Below are 24,891 nucleotides of genomic sequence, written 5' to 3'. Positions count from 1 at the left end.
AATAGTAGAGTGGGGGGGAGAATAGTAGAGTGGGGGGGAGAATAGCAGTAGAGTGGGGGGGGGGAATAGCAGTAGAGTGGGGGGGGGAATAGTAGAGTGGGGGGGGGGGGAATAGCAGTAGAGTGGGGGGGGGGAATAGCAGTAGAGTGGGGGGGGGGGATAGCAGTAGAGTGGGGGGGAGGGGAATAGCAGTAGAATGTGGGGGGGACTGGCAGTAGAGTGGGGGGGGGACTAGCAGTAGAGTGGGGGGGGGCGCTAGCAGTAGAGTGGGGGGGAGGGGGACTAGCAGTAGAGTGGGGGGGAGGGGGACTAGCAGTAGAGTGGGGGGGAGGGGACTAGCAGTAGAGTGGGGGGGGGGACTAGCAGTAGAGTGGGGGGGAGGGGACTAGCAGTAGAGTGGGGGGGATAGCAGTAGAGTGGGGGGGAGGGGACTAGCAGTAGAGTGGGGGGGACTTGCAGTAGAGCTGGGGGGATAGCAGTAGAGTGGGGGGGGACTAGCAGTAGAGTGGGGGGAGGGGACTAGCAGTAGAGTGGGGGGGAGGGGACTAGCAGTAGAGTGGGGGGGACTAGCAGTAGAGTGGGGGGGGGGGACTAGCAGTAGAGTGGGGGGGGGGACTAGCAGTAGAATGGGGGGGGACTAGCAGTAGAGTGGGGGGGAGGGGACTAGCAGTAGAGTGGGGGGGAGGGGACTAGTAGTAGAGTGGGGGGGGAGGGGACTAGCAGTAGAGTGGGGGGGAGGGGACTAGCAACAGGCCCACTACTCAGTCATGTCACAACATCAACAACAGGCCCACTACTCAGCCATGTCACAACATCAACATCAGGCCCACTACTCAGCCATGTCACAACATCAACAACAGGCCCACTACTCAGCCATGTCACAACATCAACAACAGGCCCACTACTCAGCCATGTCACAACAACAGGCCCACTACTCAGCCATGTCACAACATCAACAACAGGCCCACTACTCAGCCATGTCACAACAACAGGCCCACTACTCAGCCATGTCACATCAACAACAACAGGCCCACTACTCAGCCATGTCACATCAACAACAGGCCCACTACTCAGCCATGTCACAACAACAGGCCCACTACTCAGCCATGTCACATCAACAACAGGCCCACTACTCAGCCATGTCACAACAACAGGCCCACTACTCAGCCATGTCACAGCATCAACAACAGGCCCACTACTCAGCCATGTCACATCAACCACAGGCCCACTACTCAGCCATGTCACAACAACAGGCCCACTACTCAGCCATGTCACAACAACAGGCCCACTACTCAGCCATGTCACAGCATCAACAACAGGCCCACTACTCAGCCATGTCACATCAACAACAGGCCCACTACTCAGCCATGTCACATCAACAACAGGCCCACTACTCAGCCATGTCACATCAACAACAGGCCCACTACTCAGCCATGTCACAACATCAACAACAGGCCCACTACTCAGCCATGTCACATCAACCACAGGCCCACTACTCAGCCATGTCACATCAACAACAGGCCCACTACTCAGCCATGTCACATCAACAACAACAGGCCCACTACTCAGCCATGTCACATCAACAACAACAGGCCCACTACTCAGCCATGTCACATCAACAACAACAGGCCCACTACTCAGCCATGTCACATCAACAACAACAGGCCCACTACTCAGCCATGTCACATCAACAACAGGCCCACTACTCAGCCATGTCACATCAACAACAACAGGCCCAGTACTCAGCCATATCACATCAACAACAACAGGCCCACTACTCAGCCATATCACATCAACAACAACAAGCCCACTACTCAGCCATGTCACATCAACAACAACAGGCCCACTACTCAGCCATATCACATCAACAACAACAGGCCCACTACTCAGCCATATCACATCAACAACAACAGGCCCACTACTCAGCCATGTCACATCAACAACAACAGGCCCACTACTCAGCCATGTCACATCAACAACAGGCCCACTACTCAGCCATGTCACATCAACAACAGGCCCACTACTCAGCCATGTCACATCAACCACAGGCCCACTACTCAGCCATGTCACATCAACAACAGGCCCACTACTCAGCCATGTCACATCAACAACAACAGGCCCACTACTCAGCCATGTCACATCAACAACAGGCCCACTACTCAGCCATGTCACATCAACCACAGGCCCACTACTCAGCCATGTCACATCAACAACAGGCCCACTACTCAGCCATGTCACATCAACAACAGGCCCACTACTCAGCCATGTCACATCAACAACAGGCCCACTACTCAGCCATGTCACATCAACAACAACAGGCCCACTACTCAGCCATGTCACATCAACAACAACAGGCCCACTACACAGCCATGTCACATCAACAACAACAGGCCCACTACTCAGCCATGTCACATCAACAACAACAGGCCCACTACTCAGCCATGTCACATAAACAACAACAACAGGCCCACTACTCAGCCATGTCACATCAACAACAACAGGCCCACTACTCAGCCATGTCACATCAACAACAACAGGCCCACTACTCAGCCATGTCACATCAACAACAACAGGCCCACTACTCAGCCATGTCACATCAACAACAACAGGCCCACTACTCAGCCATGTCACATCAACAACAACAGGCCCACTACTCAGCCATGTCACATCAACAACAACAGGCCCACTACTCAGCCATGTCACATCAACAACAACAGGCCCACTACTCAGCCATGTCACATCAACAACAACAGGCCCACTACTCAGCCATATCACATCAACAACAGGCCCACTACTCAGCCATATCACATCAACAACAACAGGCCCACTACTCAGCCATGTCACATCAACAACAACAGGCCCACTACTCAGCCATATCACATCAACAACAACAGGCCCACTACTCAGCCATATCACATCAACAACAACAGGCCCACTACTCAGCCATGTCACATCAACAACAACAGGCCCACTACTCAGCCATGTCACATCAACAACAGGCCCACTACTCAGCCATGTCACATCAACCACAGGCCCACTACTCAGCCATGTCACATCAACAACAACAGGCCCACTACTCAGCCATGTCACATCAACAACAACAGGCCCACTACTCAGCCATGTCACATCAACAACAACAGGCCCACTACTCAGCCATGTCACATAAACAACAACAACAGGCCCACTACTCAGCCATGTCACATCAACAACAACAGGCCCACTACTCAGCCATGTCACATCAACAACAACAGGCCCACTACTCAGCCATGTCACATCAACAACAACAGGCCCACTACTCAGCCATGTCACATCAACAACAACAGGCCCACTACTCAGCCATGTCACATCAACAACAACAGGCCCACTACTCAGCCATGTCACATCAACAACAACAGGCCCACTACTCAGCCATGTCACATCAACAACAACAGGCCCACTACTCAGCCATGTCACATCAACAACAACAGGCCCACTACTCAGCCATATCACATCAACAACAGGCCCACTACTCAGCCATATCACATCAACAACAACAGGCCCACTACTCAGCCATGTCACATCAACAACAACAGGCCCACTACTCAGCCATATCACATCAACAACAACAGGCCCACTACTCAGCCATATCACATCAACAACAACAGGCCCACTACTCAGCCATGTCACATCAACAACAACAGGCCCACTACTCAGCCATGTCACATCAACAACAGGCCCACTACTCAGCCATGTCACATCAACCACAGGCCCACTACTCAGCCATGTCACATCAACAACAGGCCCACTACTCAGCCATGTCACATCAACCACAGGCCCACTACTCAGCCATGTCACATCAACAACAGGCCCACTACTCAGCCATGTCACATCAACCACAGGCCCACTACTCAGCCATGTCACATCAACCACAGGCCCACTACTCAGCCATGTCACATCAACAACAGGCCCACTACTCAGCCATGTCACATCAACAACAGGCCCACTACTCAGCCATGTCACATCAACAACAGGCCCACTACTCAGCCATGTCACATCAACAACAACAGGCCCACTACTCAGCCATGTCACATCAACAACAGGCCCACTACTCAGCCATGTCACAACAACAGGCCCACTACTCAGCCACTACTCAGCCATGTCACATCAACAACTACTCAGCCATGTCACATCAACAACAGGCCCACTACTCAGCCATGTCACATCAACAACAACAGGCCCACTACTCAGCCATGTCACATCAACAACAACAGGCCCACTACTCAGCCATGTCACATCAACAACAACAGGCCCACTACTCAGCCATGTCACATCAACAACAACAGGCCCACTACTCAGCCATGTCACATCAACAACAACAGGCCCACTACTCAGCCATGTCACATCAACAACAACAGGCCCACTACTCAGCCAACTCACCCAACGGTTACCATCTGTTTTAATTTCAGCAGCAATCTGCTCCGTCCACACGGTTATCAGGGGAAGGGAGAGGAGGAGAGGGGAGGGGAGAGGAGAGGAGGGGAGAGGAAGGGAGAGGAGAGGAGAGGAGGGGAGAGGAGAGGAAGGGGAGAGGAGGAGGAGGAGAGGAAGGGAGAGGAAGGGAGAGGAGGGAGAGGAAGGGAGAGGAGGAGGGGAGAGGAAGGGAGAGGAGGAGGGGAGAGGAAGGGAGAGGAGGAGGGGAGAGGAAGGGAGGGGAGAGGGGAGGAGAGGAGGAGAAGGAGGGGAGGATGAGGGAAGGGAGGGGAGGATGAGGGAAGGGAGGAGAGGAGAGGGGGGGAGGGAGAGGAGAGGGTAAAGCTCCACCGGTTCGCTGTGTGTGACTGTGTTAAATTGTGACATATGAAGCAATTACACAGGGGAAATCAGGCTCTCTCTCGTCCGTTGTAGTCACTTTAGCAAAGTGAGTGTTTTAGGAAATATCACTTATCCATACATTTTGCGTTTCGTCACTGTCAAGCCATAATCAACCTTTTAATATAAGTCTCTATTACTGTCAGTCCTATGGTCTGATCCTGTCCATCACAGATTCAGTGTGTCTGTAATCATGTCTCTCTCATCGTCAACGTGACATCACTGTTACCTCGTTCCCCTCCCCTGTCAGATGCACCAGTACCACCAGGCCTTTGCGCAGCAGCAACAACAACAACAACAACTACTACAACAACAGCAACTACAACTCCATCAACAACAACAACAACAACTACTACAACAACAGCTACAACATCAACAGCATTCCACCCAGCAGCCCACTGTGACCTCCCCGCTAGAGTTCCAACATCCTTTGGGCTCTTTTAACCCGCCTGGATCTGGGGTCAGCCCTGGGGTCGTGGCAATCGGGGCTGGTGCTGGAAATGTGACACCTTCCCCTGTTGAGGCTCTATACACCAGGTAACATCCCTCAGTCACTTCATACCCCAATATTTATGTGCCTGTAATGTCTGTCAGTAGCACAGACACCACAAGTAATACAGCACATCATAAAGCATCTCAATCTATGGTGATCATTAGCCTGCCCCACTTCATATCTTCCTCTCTGTTCCTCTCTGTTCCTCTCTGTTCCTCTCTCTTCCTCTCTGTCTCTCTGTTTCTCTTCCTCTCTCTTCCTCTCTGTTCCTCTCTGTTCCTCTCTGTTTCTCTCTTCCTCTCCCTCTCCCTCTCTCTTCCTCTCTCCCCAGTAGAAACCCTCTGGTGGACCTAAAGGTGACCACCCCTCCCCCCCGGACCCAACCCCAGACCCTGGTCACCCCCCAGACCCTGGTCACCCCCCAGAGCCTGGTCACCCCCCAGAGCCACCCTCCTGACATGTCCCGCTGGAACCCCTTTGGAGAGGACAACTTCTCCAAACTAACAGAGGAGGAACTTCTGGACCGCGAGTTTGACCTCCTCAGAGCAAGCAAGTGCCCCGTCTTTTACCTTCCCCCAGCAAGTGCCCCGTCTTTTACCTTCCCCCAGCAAGTTCCTGGTCTTTTACCTTCCCCCAGCAAGTTCCTGGTCTTTTACCTTCCCCCAGCAAGTGCCGCATCTTTTACCTTCCCCCAGCAAGTGCCGCATCTTTTACAGTCCCCCAGCAAGTGCCCCATCTTTTACCTTCCCCCATCTTTTACAGTCCCCCATCTTTTACAGTCCCCCAGCAAGTGCCCCATCCTTTACCTTCCCTCATCTTTTACCGTCCCCCATCTTTTACCGTCCCCCAGCAAGTGCCCCATCTTTTACCGTCCCCCAGCAAGTGCCCCATCTTTTACCGTCCCCCAGCAAGTGCCCCATCTTTTACCGTCCCCCAGCAAGTGCCCCATCTTTTACAGTCCCCCAGCAAGTGCCCCATCTTTTACCTTCCCCCAGCAAGTGCCCCGTCTTTTACCTTCCCCCAGCAAGTGCCCCGTCTTTTACCTTCCCCCAGCAAGTGCCCCGTCTTTTACCTTCCCCCAGCAAGTGCCCCGTCTTTTACCTTCCCCCAGCAAGTTCCTGGTCTTTTACCTTCCCCCAGCAAGTTCCTGGTCTTTTACCTTCCCCCAGCAAGTTCCTGGTCTTTTACCTTCCCCCAGCAAGTTCCTGGTCTTTTACCTTCCCCCAGCAAGTGCTGCATCTTTTACAGTCCCCCAGCAAGTGCCCCATCTTTTACCTTCCCACATCTTTTACCGTCCCCCATCTTTTACAGTCCCCCAGCAAGTGCCCCATCTTTTACAGTCCCCCAGCAAGTGCCCCATCTTTTACCGTCCCCCAGCAAGTGCCCCATCTTTTACCGTCCCCCAGCAAGTGCCCCATCTTTTACCGTCCCCCAGCAAGTGCCCCATCTTTTACAGTCCCCCAGCAAGTGCCCCATCTTTTACCGTCCCCCAGCAAGTGCCCCATCTTTTACCTTCTTCCCCTTTCCATTACTGTTCCACCTGGGTTTGATTCCCACAGGGAACATGTCTGCACTCACAACGGATAGTCGCTCTGGAGAAGAGCTTCTGCTAAATGACTGACATGTAAACACATATATTAATAGACAAAAGGTTCCTGCTCTTAGTTGCCATTTGTCAATATATTAATATGTTTAATTACCTGTCTCAATTTGTTACTTTTCTGTCTGCAAACGTTCTTATATTTCACTAAATGCACTCCTGATTCCAAAGACAATTATTTATGTCTAATGTTAATTTGATGGCTAGTTAAAAAAATTTTTTATTGGAATTTCCTGTGTGTAACGATCCCCTATCTGCCCGAGCAGGTAAACCCATGGAGAGAACCACTAGCATGGAGGCAGACCGACCGCTGCAGCCAATCACCTCCGCCGCAACCGCCAAGCCCCTCCTCCCTGAATACCTGTTTGGCTCCGCCCCCTTCCTGGCTAGCGCAGGCAAGTCTTAATGGAGGCCCCTCCCCCAACCCTGTCTCGCCACGCCCCAACAGGACCCAACACTTCAGTTTGGAACTCTCCTGTCTTCATTTCTCCCCTGCCAAACTATTCTGCCCCACCCTTAAACCCCCAACCACACTCACTATTCTTCCCCCCCCCTTAAACCCCCAACCACACACTGTTCTGCCCCCCCCTTAAACCCCCAACCACACTCACTATTCTGCCCCCCCCTTAAACCCCCAACCACACTCACTGTTCTGCCCCCCCTTAAACCCCCAACCACACTCACTATTCTGCCCCACCCTTAAACCCCCAACCACACTCACTGTCCCCCCCCCCCCCCCCGTTAAACCCCCAACCACACTCACTGTTCACCCCCCCCTTAAACCCCCAACCACACCCACTGTACTACCCCCCCATTATTAATTATGATCTGAAAGGCTACACTGATCCTAGATCAGCATTCCTACTTTGAGAAGCTTTGTGAAATACAGACCCTGGTGAGTAATTGCAGTCTTTTGGTGTAAATGGTCTCAATCTCAATGGGAATACGTTTTACCAGGTTAGACTTCAGAGAACCAAACAGCACATCTTGTTAATGAACAGTAGGATGTATAGTGGGGTCCCAAATTACAATACATTTAAAAAAAATCAAACCTTTTATTTTAACTAGGCAAGTCAGTTAAGAACAAATTCATATTTACAATGACGGCCTATTTACACATGATTGACACCCTCGATAAAGATGAGCATTTAATGACTATAAAATGAATAAATAATATTATTTGAATCTAATTCTGCCAGGAGGCTGAAACTTGGCCATAAGTGGCTCTTCCAGCAATACAATGACCCTAAGAAAACATCAACATCCACAAATAAGTTGTTAATTGGCCACACAAATCAACATTTTGCTATGGCCATCTCACTCTCCGGACTTGAAACCCATTTGAGAACGTGTGGATTTAATTGAAGAGGGCACATCCATCAATCATTTTTGACCCCTACCTTTTTGAGACACAAAATGTATTTATTTCTCTGAGCAATTGAGGCAACCAGATTTTTGGGCAAAAATATACTAAAATTGTACGAGTATAAAATAAATGTAATTCTCCAATATAGCTCAGTATTGACTTATTTTACATAGCAATTTGTGTGTCAATTTCAGACCCCACTGTATATGATGGGTACAGTAGTGATTCATAATTTAGTCACAAACCAGCAGTGAAAGAATGCGTGGTTGTTTAGCCATAAAATATATATATATATTTTTTGATTTTGCTTATTGAGTCCATTTGAAACTAGCATATTTATAAATATCCTTAAATCTCAAAAGCCCCACCTTGGGCGTAATAAGTTTTATTTCCTGTTAAGAGATTTTCCAAAATGTCATGTCCCTTTTGGGTTGTACTGTGCACTTTACTACGGAACAACTATCCTAGCTGCCGCCCACACCCCAAAATTATTCATTATTACAAGAATTGTATAACTAAAATGTATCTTAAGAATTATCGTAAGAATGTCACCATTCTTCTTCTTCTTCTTTTTTTAATGGTAGCTAAATTACATTTTTTGTTGTTGTGATATAACAGTCAGCTGTGCCCATTATATTAAAATATGTTAACTAGAGAATGACAATAAAATCCCAGAATGACTTCAGTTAAGTGATTTTTATAGTAACTTAGAGAGCAAACTGAAGTCTGACTATAAGTTAGACGTTCTGTCTGTATATCGAAATGGAAATATGAATCCCATGTCTCACTAACTTAGTATAACATTGTAGTTCAAGGTATATAGCTGAGCTAAGGAACAACCAAAAACGAAAAAAAGCTGTGTGAAAGTACTTGACCACTGATTAGGTTATGGGACGCTCAGAAGGGACCGTAATTCTAGAAATGGAGCCCCAACATACGGTTGAAGTCATCCCAAAAGGCTGGAATGACAACATTTGGTGACAAATGTACAAACAGCCTCCATTTTATGTATGTATTTGTGCCATAGACGATGTTGTCAAGGTCATTCATATTTTCTTTGGTTGTCTAGTCTGTCCAAAGTCTGAAGGGACTTTCAGGGACTTATGACAAAATGTTCCAACCAATTCATCTCTGAAGTTTGTTTGTATCTACTAACCATTTCAACGTGCTCTCATTAAAGATGGGCATGAAGTTGCACCTATATTTGGGTGGTGATGTAGGGTTGTATGCTATACTACATCTGGTCCTGGAGTCTCCACTTCTAGGTCTGACAGCAGCAGGCCTGGAGTCTCCACTGCTGGGTCTGATAGCAGCAGGCCTGGAGTCTCCACTTCTAGGTCTGATAGCAGCAGGCCTGGAGTCTCCACTTGTAGGTCTGACAGCTGCAGGCCTGGAGTCTCCACTGCTGGGTCTGACAGCTGCAGGCCTGGAGTCTCCACTGCTGGGTCTGACAGCAGCAGGCCTGGAGTCTCCACTTGTAGGTCTGACAGCAGCAGGCGCGGAGTCTCCACTGCTGGGTCTGATAGCAGCAGGCCTGGAGTCTCCACTTGTAGGTCTGACAGCTGCAGGCCTGAAGTCTCCACTTCTAGGTCTGACAGCAGCAGGCCTGGAGTCTCCACTGCTGGGTCTGATAGCAGCAGGCCTGGAGTCTCCACTTCTAGGTCTGATAGCAGCAGACCTGGAGTCTCCACTTCTAGGTCTGATAGCAGCAGACCTGGAGTCTCCACTTCTAGGTCTGACATCTGCAGGCCTGGAGTCTCCACTTCTGGGTCTGACAGTTGCAGGCCTGGAGTCTCCACTTCTAGGTCTGACAGCAGCAGGCCTGGAGTCTCCACTTCTAGGTCTGAGCTGCAGGCCTGGAGTCTCCACTTCTAGGTCTGAGCTGCAGGCCTGGAGTCTCCACTTGTAGGTCTGACAGCAGCAGGCCTGGAGTCTCCACTTCTAGGTCTGATAGCAGCAGGCCTGGAGTCTCCACTTCTAGGTCTGACAGCAGCAGGCCTGGAGTCTCCACTTCTAGGTCTGAGCTGCAGGCCTGGAGTCTCCACTTCTAGGTCTGACAGCAGCAGGCCTGGAGTCTCCACTTCTAGGTCTGAGCTGCAGGCCTGGAGTCTCCACTTCTAGGTCTGACAGCAGCAGGCCTGGAGTCTCCACTTCTAGGTCTGATAGCAGCAGGCCTGGAGTCTCCACTTCTAGGTCTGATAGCAGCAGGCCTGGAGTCTCCACTTCTAGGTCTGACAGCAGCAGGCCTGGAGTCTCCACTTCTAGGTCTGATAGCAGCAGGCCTGGAGTCTCCACTTCTAGGTCTGACAGCAGCAGGCCTAGAATCTCCACTGCTGGGTCTGATAGCAGCAGTCCTGGAGTCTCCACTTCTAGGTCTGACAGCAGCAGGCTTCAGTTATGCACACTTGCCTATACAGTAATAAGCTGCTTTCATTCCTTGATAACAACTCCATATATTCTATTTATTTTCCAAAGGTAAGTTTAACCATTAACAAGGGGAGAAGGGAATTGCTGGATTCCTCAATACCCCAGTCATTCTGTTGCATTTCATTGTCAATTTAAGAGCTCTGTACTCTTGACTATTTTGATAAACTAATAATAAGTGTACAATTATTTAACTTCTGTTATTGTTTCCATGTTGTAATGCAAGACAGTCATACTCAGAAACATCTTGTTCAAATAGTGTACTGGTGGACAGATTTCTGATTCAACAGCCATAATTGTTTGATCTGTTATTTTGTACAATTAGAAAGGAGAAAAAAGAAAAAAAAAGCCATTTAATTACAAGAATGACTTGAGCCATTAATTACACTGATGATCAAGTTCAAGACGAACAGGAAATGGTAGTGAAAAGTTTGGATGGTTTAAGACCTCCCAGCAGCGTTCAAAAAAACAGTATTGAATATGTTGTGTTGTTTACATTGATATATTTTCTTTCTTTATTTACAAATGTTAATGCTTTTGATTTTGGGTCATTGGTTTCACTTCCTAGCCTTTTTGTTACTGTGGTGAAACAGCCTTCATCGTTTTATATTTGGTTGCTTTAGAACATCGTCATCAACATACAGATGTTCATAGCAGCTGTTTGTTCCTGTGAAACATAACGCATCGGTTATTGTAAGAATGTCAGAACTTGTTGGTTAAGCAGGTTGTTTGTTGTGCTGCCTCTCCGGGGAAAGGAAAATATACTGCGTTAGATGCATAAGTTGTATATAAAAAAAACAATTTTAAAATATCTGTTTTTCAACAGACAAACTATGTAAATGATCTTGTACCATACTGTGAATGTTTTTTTTGTTTAAAAAAAATATATATATACAAAATGCTTAATGGTGATAAATAAAAACATTATTCAAAAAGCAATATACATTTTTTGGGGGTTTGTTTTATTGATGGCTTTTACAATGAGTAGATAGATGCCAAACGATGAGGTGTTTGTAGGTTTCTGAGTGGTAATATCTGCCCACCGTTACACCAAGATGTTTCTCAGATTAACATGGCTGTCTTTGTGGGTCTGCACCTCCTGAATGACTAACATACAAACAACAAAAAAGCGACAGACATTTGTTCTGATAATGAATTGAAGCAACACTTATGTTTTGGGTATTGAGAATCCTTAACCGACATGTTATACCGGTGCCTTCTGGAAAGCAGTCAGACCCCTGGTCTTGGTCCACATTTTGTTACGTTACAGCCAGATTCAAAATTGTTTATTGAATTGTTATTTTCCCTCATCAATCTACAGACAATACCCCATAATGACATCACAATACCCCATAATGTCATCACAATACCCCATAATGACATCACAATACCCCATAATGGCATCACAATACCCCATAATGGCATCACAATACCCCATAATGGCATCACAATACCCCATAATGACATCACAATACCCCATAATGACAAACCAAAAACAGGTTTTTAGAAACTTTGGCTAATTTATTTTTTTTAAAGTTAAAAAAACTATCACATTTACGTAAGTATTCAGACCCTTTACTCAATATTTTGTTAGAAGCACCTTTGGCAGTGATTACAGCCTCGAGTCTCCTTGGGTTTAACGCTAGAAGCTTGGCACACCTGTATTAGGTTCTCCCATTCCTCTCTGCAGATCCTCTCAAGGTCTGTCATGTTGGATGGGGAGCATCGCTGCACAGCTATTTTCAGGTCTCTCCAGAGATGTTCGATCGGGTTCAAGTCCGGGCTCTGGCTGGCCCACTCAAGGACATTCAGAGACTTGTCCTGAATCCACTCCTTGGCTGTGTGCTTAGGGTTGTTGTCCTGTTGGAAGTTGAACCTTTGCCCCAGTCTTTGGTCCTGAGCGCTCTGAAGCAGATTTTCATTAAGGATCTCTCTGTACTTTACTCTGTTCATCTTTCCCCTCGATCCTGACTAGTCTCCCAGTCCCTGCCGCTGAAAAACATCCCCACAGCACGATGTTGCCACCACCATGCTTCACCTTAGGGATGGTGCCAGGTTTCCTCCAGATGTGACGCTTAGCATTCGACCAAAGAGTTCAATCTTAGTTTCATCAGACCAGATAATCTTGTTTCTCATGGTCTGAGAGTCTAGGTGCCTTTTGGCAAACTCCAAGCGGTCTGTCATGTGCCTTCTTACTGAGGATTGGCTTCCGTCTGGCCACTCTACCATAAAGGCCTGATTGGTGGAGTTCTGCAGAGATGGTTTTCCTTCTGAAAGGTTCTCCAATCTCCACAGAGGAACTCTGAAGCTCTGTCAGAGTGATCATCGGGTTCTTGGTCACCTCTCTGACCAAGGTCCTTCTCCCCCGATTGCTCAGTTTGGCCGGGCGGACAGCTCTAGGGAGAGTCTTGGTGGTTCCAAACTTCTTCCATTTGAGAATGATGGAGGCCACTGTGTTCTTGGGGACCATCAATGCTGCAGAAATGTTTTGGTATCCTTCTCCAGATCTGTGCCTCAACACATTCCTGTCTCGGAGCTCTACGGACAATTCATTCAACCTCATGGCTTGGTTTTTGCTCTGGCATTCACAGTCAACTGTGGGACCTTATATAGTCAGGTGTGTGCCTTTCCAAATCATGTCCAATCAATTGAATTTACCACAGGTGGACTCCAATCAAGTTGTTGAAACATCTCAAGGATGATCAATGGAAACAGGATTCACCTGAGCTCAATTTCAAGTCTCATAGCAAAGGGTCTGAATACTTATGTAAATAAGGTATTTCTGTTATTTTTATTTGTTATACAGAAACTTCTTAACCTTTTTTCTGCTTTGTCATAATGGGGTATTGTGTGTAGATTGCTGAGGATTTTTTATTTATTTAATACATTTTAGAATAAAACTAACATAACAAAATGTGGAAAAAGTCCAGGAGTCTGAATACTTTCCAAAGGCACTATACATACAGTATTGTGCTTTGGGTATGGGGAATCCTTAACCAACATGTTATATAAACTGGACTGTGCTTTCTTTTTGAAAAGGTAAACAGGTGAATAAGATATTAAACCATAAGCAGCTCACTGCCTGTCTCTCTCAAAACCTCAGAGTGGAGAACATGTACTGGGTAAATCCCAGCTTTGATGTTTAATCAGTTGTAGAGTGGCGGTTATGTCTCTTTTTAATAATCCAATCTGATTGCAAAGTCCAAGTGAAAATATCCTGACACAGTCCTCATTGAGATCAAACTGTGTTTGCTGATTTATTTTACCTTTATTTAACGAGGCAAGTCAGTTAGGAACAGTGAGTTAACTGCCTTGTTCAGGGGCAGAACGACAGATTTGTACCTTGTCAGCTCGGGGATAGGAACTTGCAACCTTTCGGTTACTAGTCCAACACTAACCACTAGGCTACCCTGCCGCCCCATGTCTGCTTGACTAATATGTTTAATTCATGACTGTAACCAGGGATGCAACTTTGGTTTTAGAAGTGTGGGGGGGAGGGCCATTTTTTTTTTTTTTTTTTTTTAAATGTATCCAGTCTGATAAACACTCCAAACAGCCTTCCCTGCAGCTCGGAGGCGTCCTCGTGGTCCTAAAGCACACCTCTGCCTCTTTTTTGTATCACATTCCAGTGAAATATGCACCCCTGACTGTAACATGCTTAATGCATGGCATTTTAGTTTCAGTCAACTTGTCTTTTCTATGATTTGGCCTATTGACCTAAATTCACCTCAGTCCCAACTAGATTCGTGGATTTTTTTTTGTTGGCTAATTAGATTTGATATAATATACTTTTTAAATGTGACTTTTTTTTCCTTCTCAGTAATTCCAGTGCACCTTCCCACATAATTACATTCTAATAGACCTCTCTACCGCCCAGGCCTTATCTCAATTAGATGTGCTCACATCCTCTCTCTCACTTTCTTTTGGAAAAAAAAAGGTCAAAGTTCATCAAGGAAACATGGATGGGAAATGCTTGAAAAAAGACTTTCTCCACTCACGTGTCATTTAGGCTAATTTACGTTTACGAAGTGGATCCCAAAACAAATAAAGTTCTCTAGTTAGTTGTGCAAAATACATTTTATATACTGAACAAAAATATATAATGAAACGTGTAACAATCGAAAATATTTTCAATGTCAATGAAAAATACATTTATTAAACCCTGATCTAGTGATTGATTGGTCACAGATACCTTTTTTTTTTTAAGGTATTAGAAAACCAGTTCAGGTGTGACTCATTTGCGTCACGCAGCGCCACACAATCTCCTTCTCTTCTCATAGAGTTGATTAGGCTGATGGTTGTGGGCTGTGGAATGTTGTCTCAACTCCTCTTCAATGGCTGTGTGAAGTTGCTGGATATTGGGCGGGAACTGGAACCACGCTGTCGTACACGTCGATCCAGAGCATCCCAAACATGCTCAATGGGTGTCTGAGTATGCAGGCCATGGAAGAATTGGGACATTTCTTTAGCTTCTCGTCACGGTATGTCTGTGCATTCAAATTGCCATTGATAAAATGCGATAAATTCCGTTTTTCAGTTGGTTAATTAATGCCAGGGGCCTTCCTTCGGCCTCTAAATCCTATAACAATAGTATTAAGTGTAAATGTTGTACATTTTGTATGCTTTGTGTACATGTAAGGCTCCCATGAAAAAGAGGCGTTGGCCTCGATGGCATTTCCCTGCTAAAATAAAGGTTAATAAAAAATAGAATATTCAATTTAATTACGTCATAGATATCGTTAGATATGAGATGTATTATAGCAATGATTGAGAATGTAAAGGACTGTGACGTCTGATTTGTATTACTGTGGGGGGGGGTGGGGGTTCTCTCGTTCCTTTGGGCAAAAGTCAGTCGCAATGTGTCCCATGTTTCATGAACTGAAATAAAAGATGCCAGACATTTTCCATATGCACACACAACAACAACAAAAAAGCTAATTTCTCTCATTTTGTGCACAAATTTGTTTACATCTCTGTTACTGAGCATTTCTCCTTTGCCAAGATTATCCATCCACCTGACAGGTGTGGCATAGCATAATCATTACACAGGTACGCCTTGTGCTGAGGGACATTAAAAGGCTGCTCTAAAATGTGCAGTTTTGTCGCATGCCACAGATGTCTCAAGCTTTGAGGGAGTGTGCAATTGGCATTCTGACTGCAGAAATGTCCACCAGAGCTGTTGCCAAATAATTGAATGAAAGAATTTGGCAATAATTAGAGACTTTGGCAGTACGTCCAACCGGCTGCACAACCGCAGACCATGTATATGGCTTTGTGTGGGCAAGTGTTAACGTTGTGAACAGAGTGCCCCGTGGTGGTGGGGTTATGGTATGGGCAGGTATAAGCTACAGACAACTAACACAATTGCATTTCATTGATGGCAATTTGAATGCACAGAGATACCGTGAGGAGATCCTGAGGCCCATTGTCGTGCCACTCATCCGCCTCCATCACCTCATGTTTCAGCATGATAATGCACGGTCCCAGGTCGCAAGGATCTGTACACAATTCCTGGAATCTGAAAATGTCCCAGTTCTTCCATGGCCTGCATACTCACCAGACATGTCACCCATTGAGCATGTTTGGGATGCTCTGGATCGACTTGTACGACAGCGCGTTCCAGTTCACGGCAATATCCAGCAACTTCGCACAGCCATTGAAGAGGAGTGGGACAACATTCCACAGGCCACAATCAACAACCTGATCAACTCTATGTGAAGGAGATGTGTCACGCTGGATGAGGCAAATGGTGATCACACCAGATACTGACTGGTTTTCTGATCCACGCCTCTACCTTTTTGTTTAAGGTCTCTGTGACCAACAGATGCATATCTGTATTCCCAGTCACGTGAAATCCATAGATTAGGGCCGAATGCATTTAATTAAATTGACTGATTTCCTTATATGAACTGTAACTCAGTAAAATCTTTGAAATTGTTGCATGTTGCATTTAGTGATAGAATGATGGCCTTCTAGGCAGAGTTGCAAAGAAAAAGCCTTATCTCAGACTGGCCAATAAAAATAAAAGATTAAGATGGGCAAAAGAACACAGACACTGGACAGAGGAACTCTGCCTAGAAGGCCATTATCATGGAGTCGCCTCTTCACTGTAGACGTTGAGACTGGTGTTTTGCGGGTACTATTTAATGAAGCTGCCAGTTGAGGACTTGTGAGGCATCTGTTTCTCAAACTAGACACTCTAATGTACTTGTCCTCTTGCTCAGTTGTGCAACGGGGCCTCACACTCTATTCTGGTTAGAGCCAGTTTGTGCTGTTCTGTGAAGTAAGTAGTACACAGCGTTGTACGAGATCTTCAGTTTCTTGGCAATTTCTCACATGGAATAGCCTTCATTTCTCAGAACAAGAATAGACTGATGAGTTTCAGAAAAAAGTCATTTGTTTCTAGCCATTTTGAGCCTGTAATCAAACCCACAAGTCATTTACAACATTCACAATGCATTTCTGATCAATTGAATGTTATTTTAATGAACCAAAAAATTGCTTTTCTTTCAAAAACAAATACATTTCTAAGTGACCCCAAACTTTTGAACGTGTGTGTGTGTATATAAAATCTGATAGACAACAAAACGATTAGGCCTAAGTATTGGCGTCTGTCTTTGTTAGAAGGTGGAAACTGAGAGAGCAAACACTGTGGCCAGTTTATTAGGTACACCACCCTGTTCACAAAAAATGATTAGCTTCTACAAACAGTGAGTCACATGGACGTGGCTTGCTGTATAAAGCAGGCAGACGGGCATCGAGGCATTCAGTTACTGTTCCATTCAACGTTAGAATGGGTGAAACCAGTGACCTAAGCAACTGTGAACACGATATTGTTTTCAAGGCCAGTGTCTCCGAGTCAACTGCTCACATCCTGTTTAGTGTTAATGGTACAGGCTGGTGGCCGTGGTTTAATGATATGGGGGGTGTTTTCTTCGTACAAGTTAGGTCCCTTGATACCAATTGAGCAATGTCTCCATGCCCTGAAGAATTCCGGCGGTTCTGGAGGCATAGGGGGGACCGACCCGGTTCTTGATGGCCACTGAGTGTATGTAGCCCAGCCAGTATTATCCCCTGTCACAGTGGCTTCTCTGTTAGACAGTAAACATATGTAGCCCTGCCAAGGATACCCTGCCAAGGTAGCCCTGCCTGACACCCCAACCCCCTGAGAAGGAGTGCTGATCAAGGTTGTAGTGCTTACCTGTGTCCTAGCAGTCTCTTCATTCAGATCTAAAAGGCTAAACTGATCCTAGATCAGAAATCTGAGATGCTTTATAAACCCCAGTAAGTGAACTGCTTAAGTCCTTCACCTCATTCTGCGATAATATACGGTGACATAAGTGTTTTCATTACGTAGCGCAGCAGGGTCTTCTGGGAGATCCTAGGAAGGATCTAGTCGCTGGTTGAGTACATCTTAGTAGTGGTGGTGAGACTCATTTGAGTTAAAATCTTTTTTTTGCAAGAGAGATTTGTTCAAGGTAGCAGCAGTCAGCAGTTATGCACAAACAAACATTACAGGATATGACACATACAGGACAGGACATTACACATTACAGGATATGACACGTACAGGACAGGACATTACGACACATTACAGGACATGACACATTACAGGACATTACACATACAGGACAGGACATTACACATACAGGACAGGACATTACACATACAGGGCAGGACATTACACATACAGGACAGGACATTACACATACAGGACATTACACATACAGGACAGGACATTACATTACACATACAGGACAGGACATTACACATACAGGACATTACATTACACATACAGGACAGGACATTACACATACAGGACATTACACATTACAGGACATTACATTACACATACAGGACAGGACATTACACATACAGGACATTACACATTACAGGACATTACATTACACATTACAGGACATTACATTACACATACAGGACAGGACATTACACATACAGGACATTACACATTACAGGACATTACATTACACATTACAGGACATTACACATACAGGACATTACACATACAGGACATTACATTACACATACAGGACATTACACATACAGGACATTACATTACACATTACACATACAGGACATTACACATACAGGACATTACACATTACAGGACATTACATTACACATACAGGACATTACACATACAGGACATTACATTACACATTACAGGACATTACATTACACATTACAGGACATTACATTACAGGACATTACACATACAGGACATTACATTAGATAGAGGAAGGAGCAGATGCCATCCCATGCGTGGTGGTGTAAGATCGTGAGCAGAGGATGGAGCAGATGCCATCCCATGCCAGCCAGAAGAGAATTCTGGGTAATCCAGTGGGCGGCCATGTCCTGACGGTACCAGAATGGTCCTGAGTTCCCACTGCCAGACTCATTTGATTTGATTCATTTTTTTGTGTGTGTGTGTGTGGGGGGGGGGGTTAAAGTTAAAATACAAATCCTAGAGGATAACACATGCAAGCATTATAGAACACGTCTTTCTGACGTTTGAATTAGACCCAGCCCCATATACAGTGGAGCTTGACCCTTCGCTGTCCCTGACCAGCTTACATCATTCATGTACATGGTTGTTAACGACACGTTTAACGAGGTCTGTGTTTGGCCGTGTCATCCGCATGTCTGTTTTAAAAAAAGAAAAAGAAAGAACATCAGAAAATAAATGTATTTCTCTCCGGGTTGCAATCTTTCTTTCTTTCTCTTCGATTAAAAGATGTTCCACTGAGGTAGGTGGTTAGATTAGGACATGTTGTCATATAGACAGGTTTGTCCCAACAGATTCAGAAGGTTTCCTCGCTTCGCAAACACTCATGAACACAAAGCCCGCGAGAAGAGTTGTTTTTTAATACTTTAGAATCAAGTTAACAGTATGTAACTATTTTTTAAAGTTAAGTTATAATTAGGATATTAACAGTTAATCATTTATTAAATACATTTATAAATCATTCACGTTTTAAGCTCTCTGAAAATGAGTTTTCCTCTCTGTTTCTACCCGCCCTCCCTCTTCTTTATCGTTGGCTTTGTTCATTACTGTAGAACAATGGTTTTGGTTAATCCTCTATCTGTCATGTCCTGCCAGTTTGGAGATTTTCAGATATTAACAGATTTCCATTTCTGTCTGCACAGCGGGGGGGGGATGGGGGGGGATATGTTCGGGCGTACTATCGCAACTAACTTATTCATAGTGAACAAATGCTATTCAGTTACCTCTAGTCTTTCTCAAAAAAAAGACACTTGGTTTCTATTAGGGTGTGTGATCGTGTAGAAAAGAGTAATTGGCATTCAAAGATTGAAATGCGAAAGAAAGAGAATTCTTAAATTGCTCCATTTTAATTACGCAGTTAAAAAATAAACACTTTTTTTTGGGTGGGTGGGGGGGTGGGTGGGGGGGGGGTAGGGTCTTAAAGACTTATAAGACATCTTGTTTGTTCTCCTGCTGCGCCTAAAGCCTTCTGTTGTTAGTGGGGTCAAGTTAGGCCTCTGAGAAAGAGAAAGAAAGAGCGGCTTTTGCACCATATGAGTTTCTATAATTCTCCTCTGCTGTGCCTTCTGCTCCAATACAAATGGAACAAACTGTTGGGATTTGCTTTTCTCAAATCATTCTGAGATCGTCAAGGTTACCTCGGAAGAATCCCCGATAGAGCAGTCGGGTTAATCCAGATTTGCCTGATACTACATCCTAGTGATATTAGAATTTACACGCTCTAAAGAAGCGTTGTCCAGCTTCCTGTCCAGGGGGTGTATTTCGTACAACAAGCTGCCTCTCTCCACGGAGAGAGGCTCCTGCTCCCATGAGCCCTTCCAGCTCATGCAAAAGCTACGTAATAAGAAGCATCGTTACTCGATTTAGAACAACAAAAAAAAAAGCAATAATCACGTTTTAAGTCTTAAAAATGTCCCCTCCCACTCCCCGTCCCTTATCTACTCTGCGTGCTCTATTGTCATCTTAAACCCTTGTTGCATTAAGTTGTGGTTCTTCTGTATCTCTCTCTTTTTCTAACATAGGCTTCTTTGACATTTTCATATTATTTTAATCAGAAAATCTGTTAAACTTGAAAGTAGGTTTTAGGATTTTGTACTTTTAATCTTCTTTCTGTGTTATGAAGTGGAATTTTCTGGGAATGGATGGTACAATTACATTGGCTGCAACTAGTATTAACATTGCAATATTTTCTAAATTGATCTTAATTCCATGCACCAAATTAAATGTTAAAGAAAATGTAGATAATACAGTGTGTGTGTGTGTGTATATATGGTCACATATAGCTTTGGGTGTAAAGGCTACCGGTAATTATATAATTGACATCTTCAAGTTCTCCTGTCTTTTGTAACAGTCTCTTGTCTGCTTCAATCCCACAGGTTCTAGTGTGATGACAGATCAGCCCATTGAAGAGCTCAGTATCCCAGCCGCTGCTCCTGTCCCCATGGGCCAGCCAGCCCTTGAGGAACAGCTACAGCAACCTCCTGCCAAGGAGCACAAACCAAGCAGGAGGAGAAACTCCTCTGACAGCGGTTCACAGACGACCCGCAAACCACCGGGCGGCGAATCAGACAGCGACTTCGAGTCGGACCCTCCTTCCCCTAAGAGCAGCGAGGAGGAAGACGAGCCGGAGGAGGACGAAGGGCTGAACAGCGAGCAAGAGCATGGAGAATTCTTCAACGAACTGGAAAATGTGGAGGAAATGGAGACGCTGGGCCAGAGGCCTCTGTTAATGGACTCGGAGGACGAGGAGGATTACGACAAACACAGCTCCGACTCGGACTACGAGCCCAGGAAAGCTAAGGGAGGACGCTCAAAGAGGCTCCCAGGAGGTAAAGGAGGGGCAGTGGCTGCTGCAGCTACTGTCTCCCATGAGGGAGGTCCAAGCGGGGAGTCGGAGGCCACGCTGATCATGATCACACCTTCTGAGTCGCCCGGTGTGGCTGCTGTTAGAGCTCCCCCTAGTGGTGGTGGAATCAAGGACATATTTGGTGCCGATGTGTTTTGCGCGGTGCCTTTCTTTCCCCCTGTGGCGTCCCCCACAGAAAGAGCAGACATCTTTTCCGCGGCTCCCTTCAGGCAGGTGAGCCAAGAGGCCGTGGCCATCCAAGCCACGGAGGAGTTTGATGTCTTTACAAAAGCTCCGTTCAGCCGGAACCTCTCGAAATCTGGCAAGACCGGCAGCAGCGAAGTCTCTATGGGTCAGAACCCGCCTGTGTCCCCTGAGATTATCGACCCGTTCGGCTTCTCCCCCTTCCAGCCCGGCCCCACGGCCCCGCCACCAATCACCTCCAGGAGCGCCGAGGACATCTTCCATCCAGCCTTCGACGATTTGACCAGTCCTCAGCAGCAGAGGCTAAAGCAGCGCAGCCTCCAGAAGCTGTCTTCGCGGCAGAGGAAGCTCTCTGGCAGCACCGACGGCGGCGGCAACGGCAAGCGCCACCACGGTACGCCTACCGGCGGCCGCAAGAGCAACAAGCCCAGCTTCCGAACCCCAGAGCGCGTCCGCCGGCACAAGAAGGTCGGCAGGAGGGACTCCCAGAGCTCCAACGAGTTCCTCAGCACCTCAGACTCCAAGGAGAACATCAGCGTCGGCAGCGTAACGATGACCGACAAAGACAAAGGGTCTTCCCTACCTAGCCTTCCTAGTGAGGTCGACCCCATCTTGGACCCATTTGGTGCCAAACCTTTCGGCCCTCAAGATGGCAGCCGACTCAACCAGGGCCAGTACCAAGGTCTAATGGACGGCAAGACAGACATAGTTTCGGCCAATGGCAGGCCTCAGACCAGCTCCCTCCACGGGGCGCTGGGGGTTGGGAACATCATGGATGACTTTGGGGCGGTGCCCTTCACAGAACTGGTGGTTCACCCTGGACAGCAGCAGCAGCCGTCTCAGCTCGTGGAGCTGGATCCTTTTGGAGCTGCTCCTTTCCCCTCCAAACAGTGAATGTCTCACTCGTCTTCCCGCCACAAACACACTCGTGCTCTTGTCTTTCTCAATCACGTCGCTGTGTTACGCCAAGCCTATGCAGTCCCCAGGGGGGTGAATTCCCATCCAAAGGATGGCAGCTAGATCGGTGGTGTGGTAGTTGATTATCTTTTCAGCCAAATGAAACTACCAGCAATGGCTCGAACGACTCTCAAGTGTTTCCAATGCTTTTTTTTTTTTTTCCCTTCTCAAAAATATTTTTTAAACACGCTAGTAACTGGATATTGGGATTAACAAAACCAACGTAAACCTGTGGAGTATGGATGATTTATTTCAGGTTCGGTATGCGTCTACTTCTGCCTGTACCTGTTTTCTAACAAGCCTTTTATGCTGCATCGCATCGATACATTTCAACAGGATTGATACCGGTTTCACTCAAGATCACACTGTGACAAACAACAAAGCTCGCTCAGTGTTCCGACTGGTTGAGTTGCTGCAGCAACAAAAAAAAACTAATACTTTTATGTGTAGATATAGTGGCCTCCTTCGAGATCTACCAATAAGATTTGATTAATTTAGCACCATAAAGCCTTATATGGGCATGGCTCTGCCCTACTGCACAGTACCTCGGAAACCATTGGCTAAGCAAATGACACAAAAGGGCAACGTTAGCCAACAGAATGAGTCGTTTCAGAGTAGGCATTCACCACTGTATTATGTCACCCTACATAGACCCTTTTCTATGCATATTTTTACATTTACAGTCGACTTAGACACAGCGATAAATGTTTTTGGTTTTGTAATTGTTTTTATTGCATTTAATACTAGAACGAAAGGGATTTTGGTTCTGTTTTAAAGATGGCTTTTTTTCCTTCTTCGTGATTTAAGACCGTTTCAATGTTAGGTTTGTTTCTATACTTTTAGCATTACAACTGTGTCAGTAAATTAAATTCTGTTCTATTTTAAAAAGTGATGTTATTTTACCTTAACCCAATTTTTGAATGAGAGGAAGAACACAACTGTTCGCCTACGTAGTGACACGGAATCTACCGATATCTGACTACTTCCACCTCTTCTTAGTCCTGAAAACAGACTCTCTCGTCGATTTGGTAACACAAGCCATGCATTCATAAAGGGAAAGGGAGTCTAAAGAGGTACAACTTATTAGAATCAGTTCGTGTTGAAATTAAATGCACTTTCAGCATCAACGCTTCCATTGTCTGGTAATTATAAAACCAATGTTACAGAATGAAAGATCTTTACAGTCGGGCAAAAAAGTATTTAGTCAGCCACCAATTGTGCAAGTTCTCCCACTTAAAAAGATGAGAGAGGCCTGTAATTTTCATCATAGGTACACTTCAACTATAACAGACGAAATGAGAAAAAAAAATCCAGAAAATCACATTGTAGGATTTTTTATGAATTTATTTGCAAATTATGGTGGAAAATAAGTATTTGGTCACCTACAAACAAGCAAGATTTCTGGCTCCCAGACCTGTAACTTCTTCTTTAAGAGGCTCCTCTGTCCTCCACTCGTTAACTGTATTAATGGCACCTGTTTGAACTTGTTATCAGTATAAAAGACACCTGTCCACAACCTCAAACAGTCACACTCCAAACTCCACTATGGCCAAGACCAAAGAGCTGTCAAAGGACACCAGAAACAAAATTGTAGACCTGCACCAGGCTGGGAAGACTGAATCTGCAATAGGTAAGCAGCTTGGTTTGAAGAAATCAACTGTGGGAGCAATTATTAGGAAATGGAAGACATACAAGACCACTGATAATCTCCCTCGATCTGGGGCTCCACGCAAGATCTCACCTCGTGGGGTCAAAATGATCACACTCTCTCATCTTTAAGTGGGAGAACTTGCACAATTGGTGGCTTACTAAATAATTTTTTGCCCCACTGTACCTACTTACAACAGCTGGGAGTTGCCTATGGAACCCATTGGTTAATATTTATTTTGCCATAATTTTGTTGTCTAATGCAATTAACTTTTTTATTTATTTTTTAATTAAGATTAAAATGGCCTTAAGTCATGTAGCATTTAGAGCCTTCTGTTATCCAATCTGTATTTTATTACCACAACTTGGAGTTAATGTACAAAACCATAGAAAGTAAGACCTACGACAAAATTGATTTTTAGACACTTCCAACACAAGAGCCTGTAGTGTTTCAGAGTAGGATTACTGATCTAGGATCAGT

The 24,891-nt window shown here is 45.7% G+C and overlaps 1 protein-coding gene across 3 annotated transcripts in view; it reads left to right on the top strand.

Moving 5' to 3' along the window:
* The window catches only part of LOC110535133 (BMP-2-inducible protein kinase), a 103,896-nt gene extending 80,006 nt beyond the window's left edge, over window positions 1-23,890 (top strand). For 2 of the 3 annotated variants that reach the window (XM_036936474.1, XM_036936476.1), the window contains exons 13-16: window positions 5,099-5,385; window positions 5,673-5,890; window positions 7,208-7,336; window positions 21,133-23,890. In XM_036936474.1, the coding sequence (XP_036792369.1) occupies window positions 5,099-5,385; window positions 5,673-5,890; window positions 7,208-7,336; window positions 21,133-22,700 (2,202 nt within the window). In that variant the 3' untranslated portion in view covers window positions 22,701-23,890. The remainder of the gene's footprint in view (window positions 1-5,098; window positions 5,386-5,672; window positions 5,891-7,207; window positions 7,337-21,132) is intronic. The other variant, XM_036936475.1, reaches the window with a different exon arrangement.
* The last annotated feature ends 1,001 nt before the right edge of the window (window positions 23,891-24,891 follow it).

The sequence above is a fragment of the Oncorhynchus mykiss genome, chromosome 11, assembly GCF_013265735.2.
Source record: "Oncorhynchus mykiss isolate Arlee chromosome 11, USDA_OmykA_1.1, whole genome shotgun sequence".
Lineage (NCBI taxonomy): Eukaryota > Metazoa > Chordata > Actinopteri > Salmoniformes > Salmonidae > Oncorhynchus > Oncorhynchus mykiss.
This window is presented reverse-complemented; position numbering and strand designations above follow the sequence as displayed.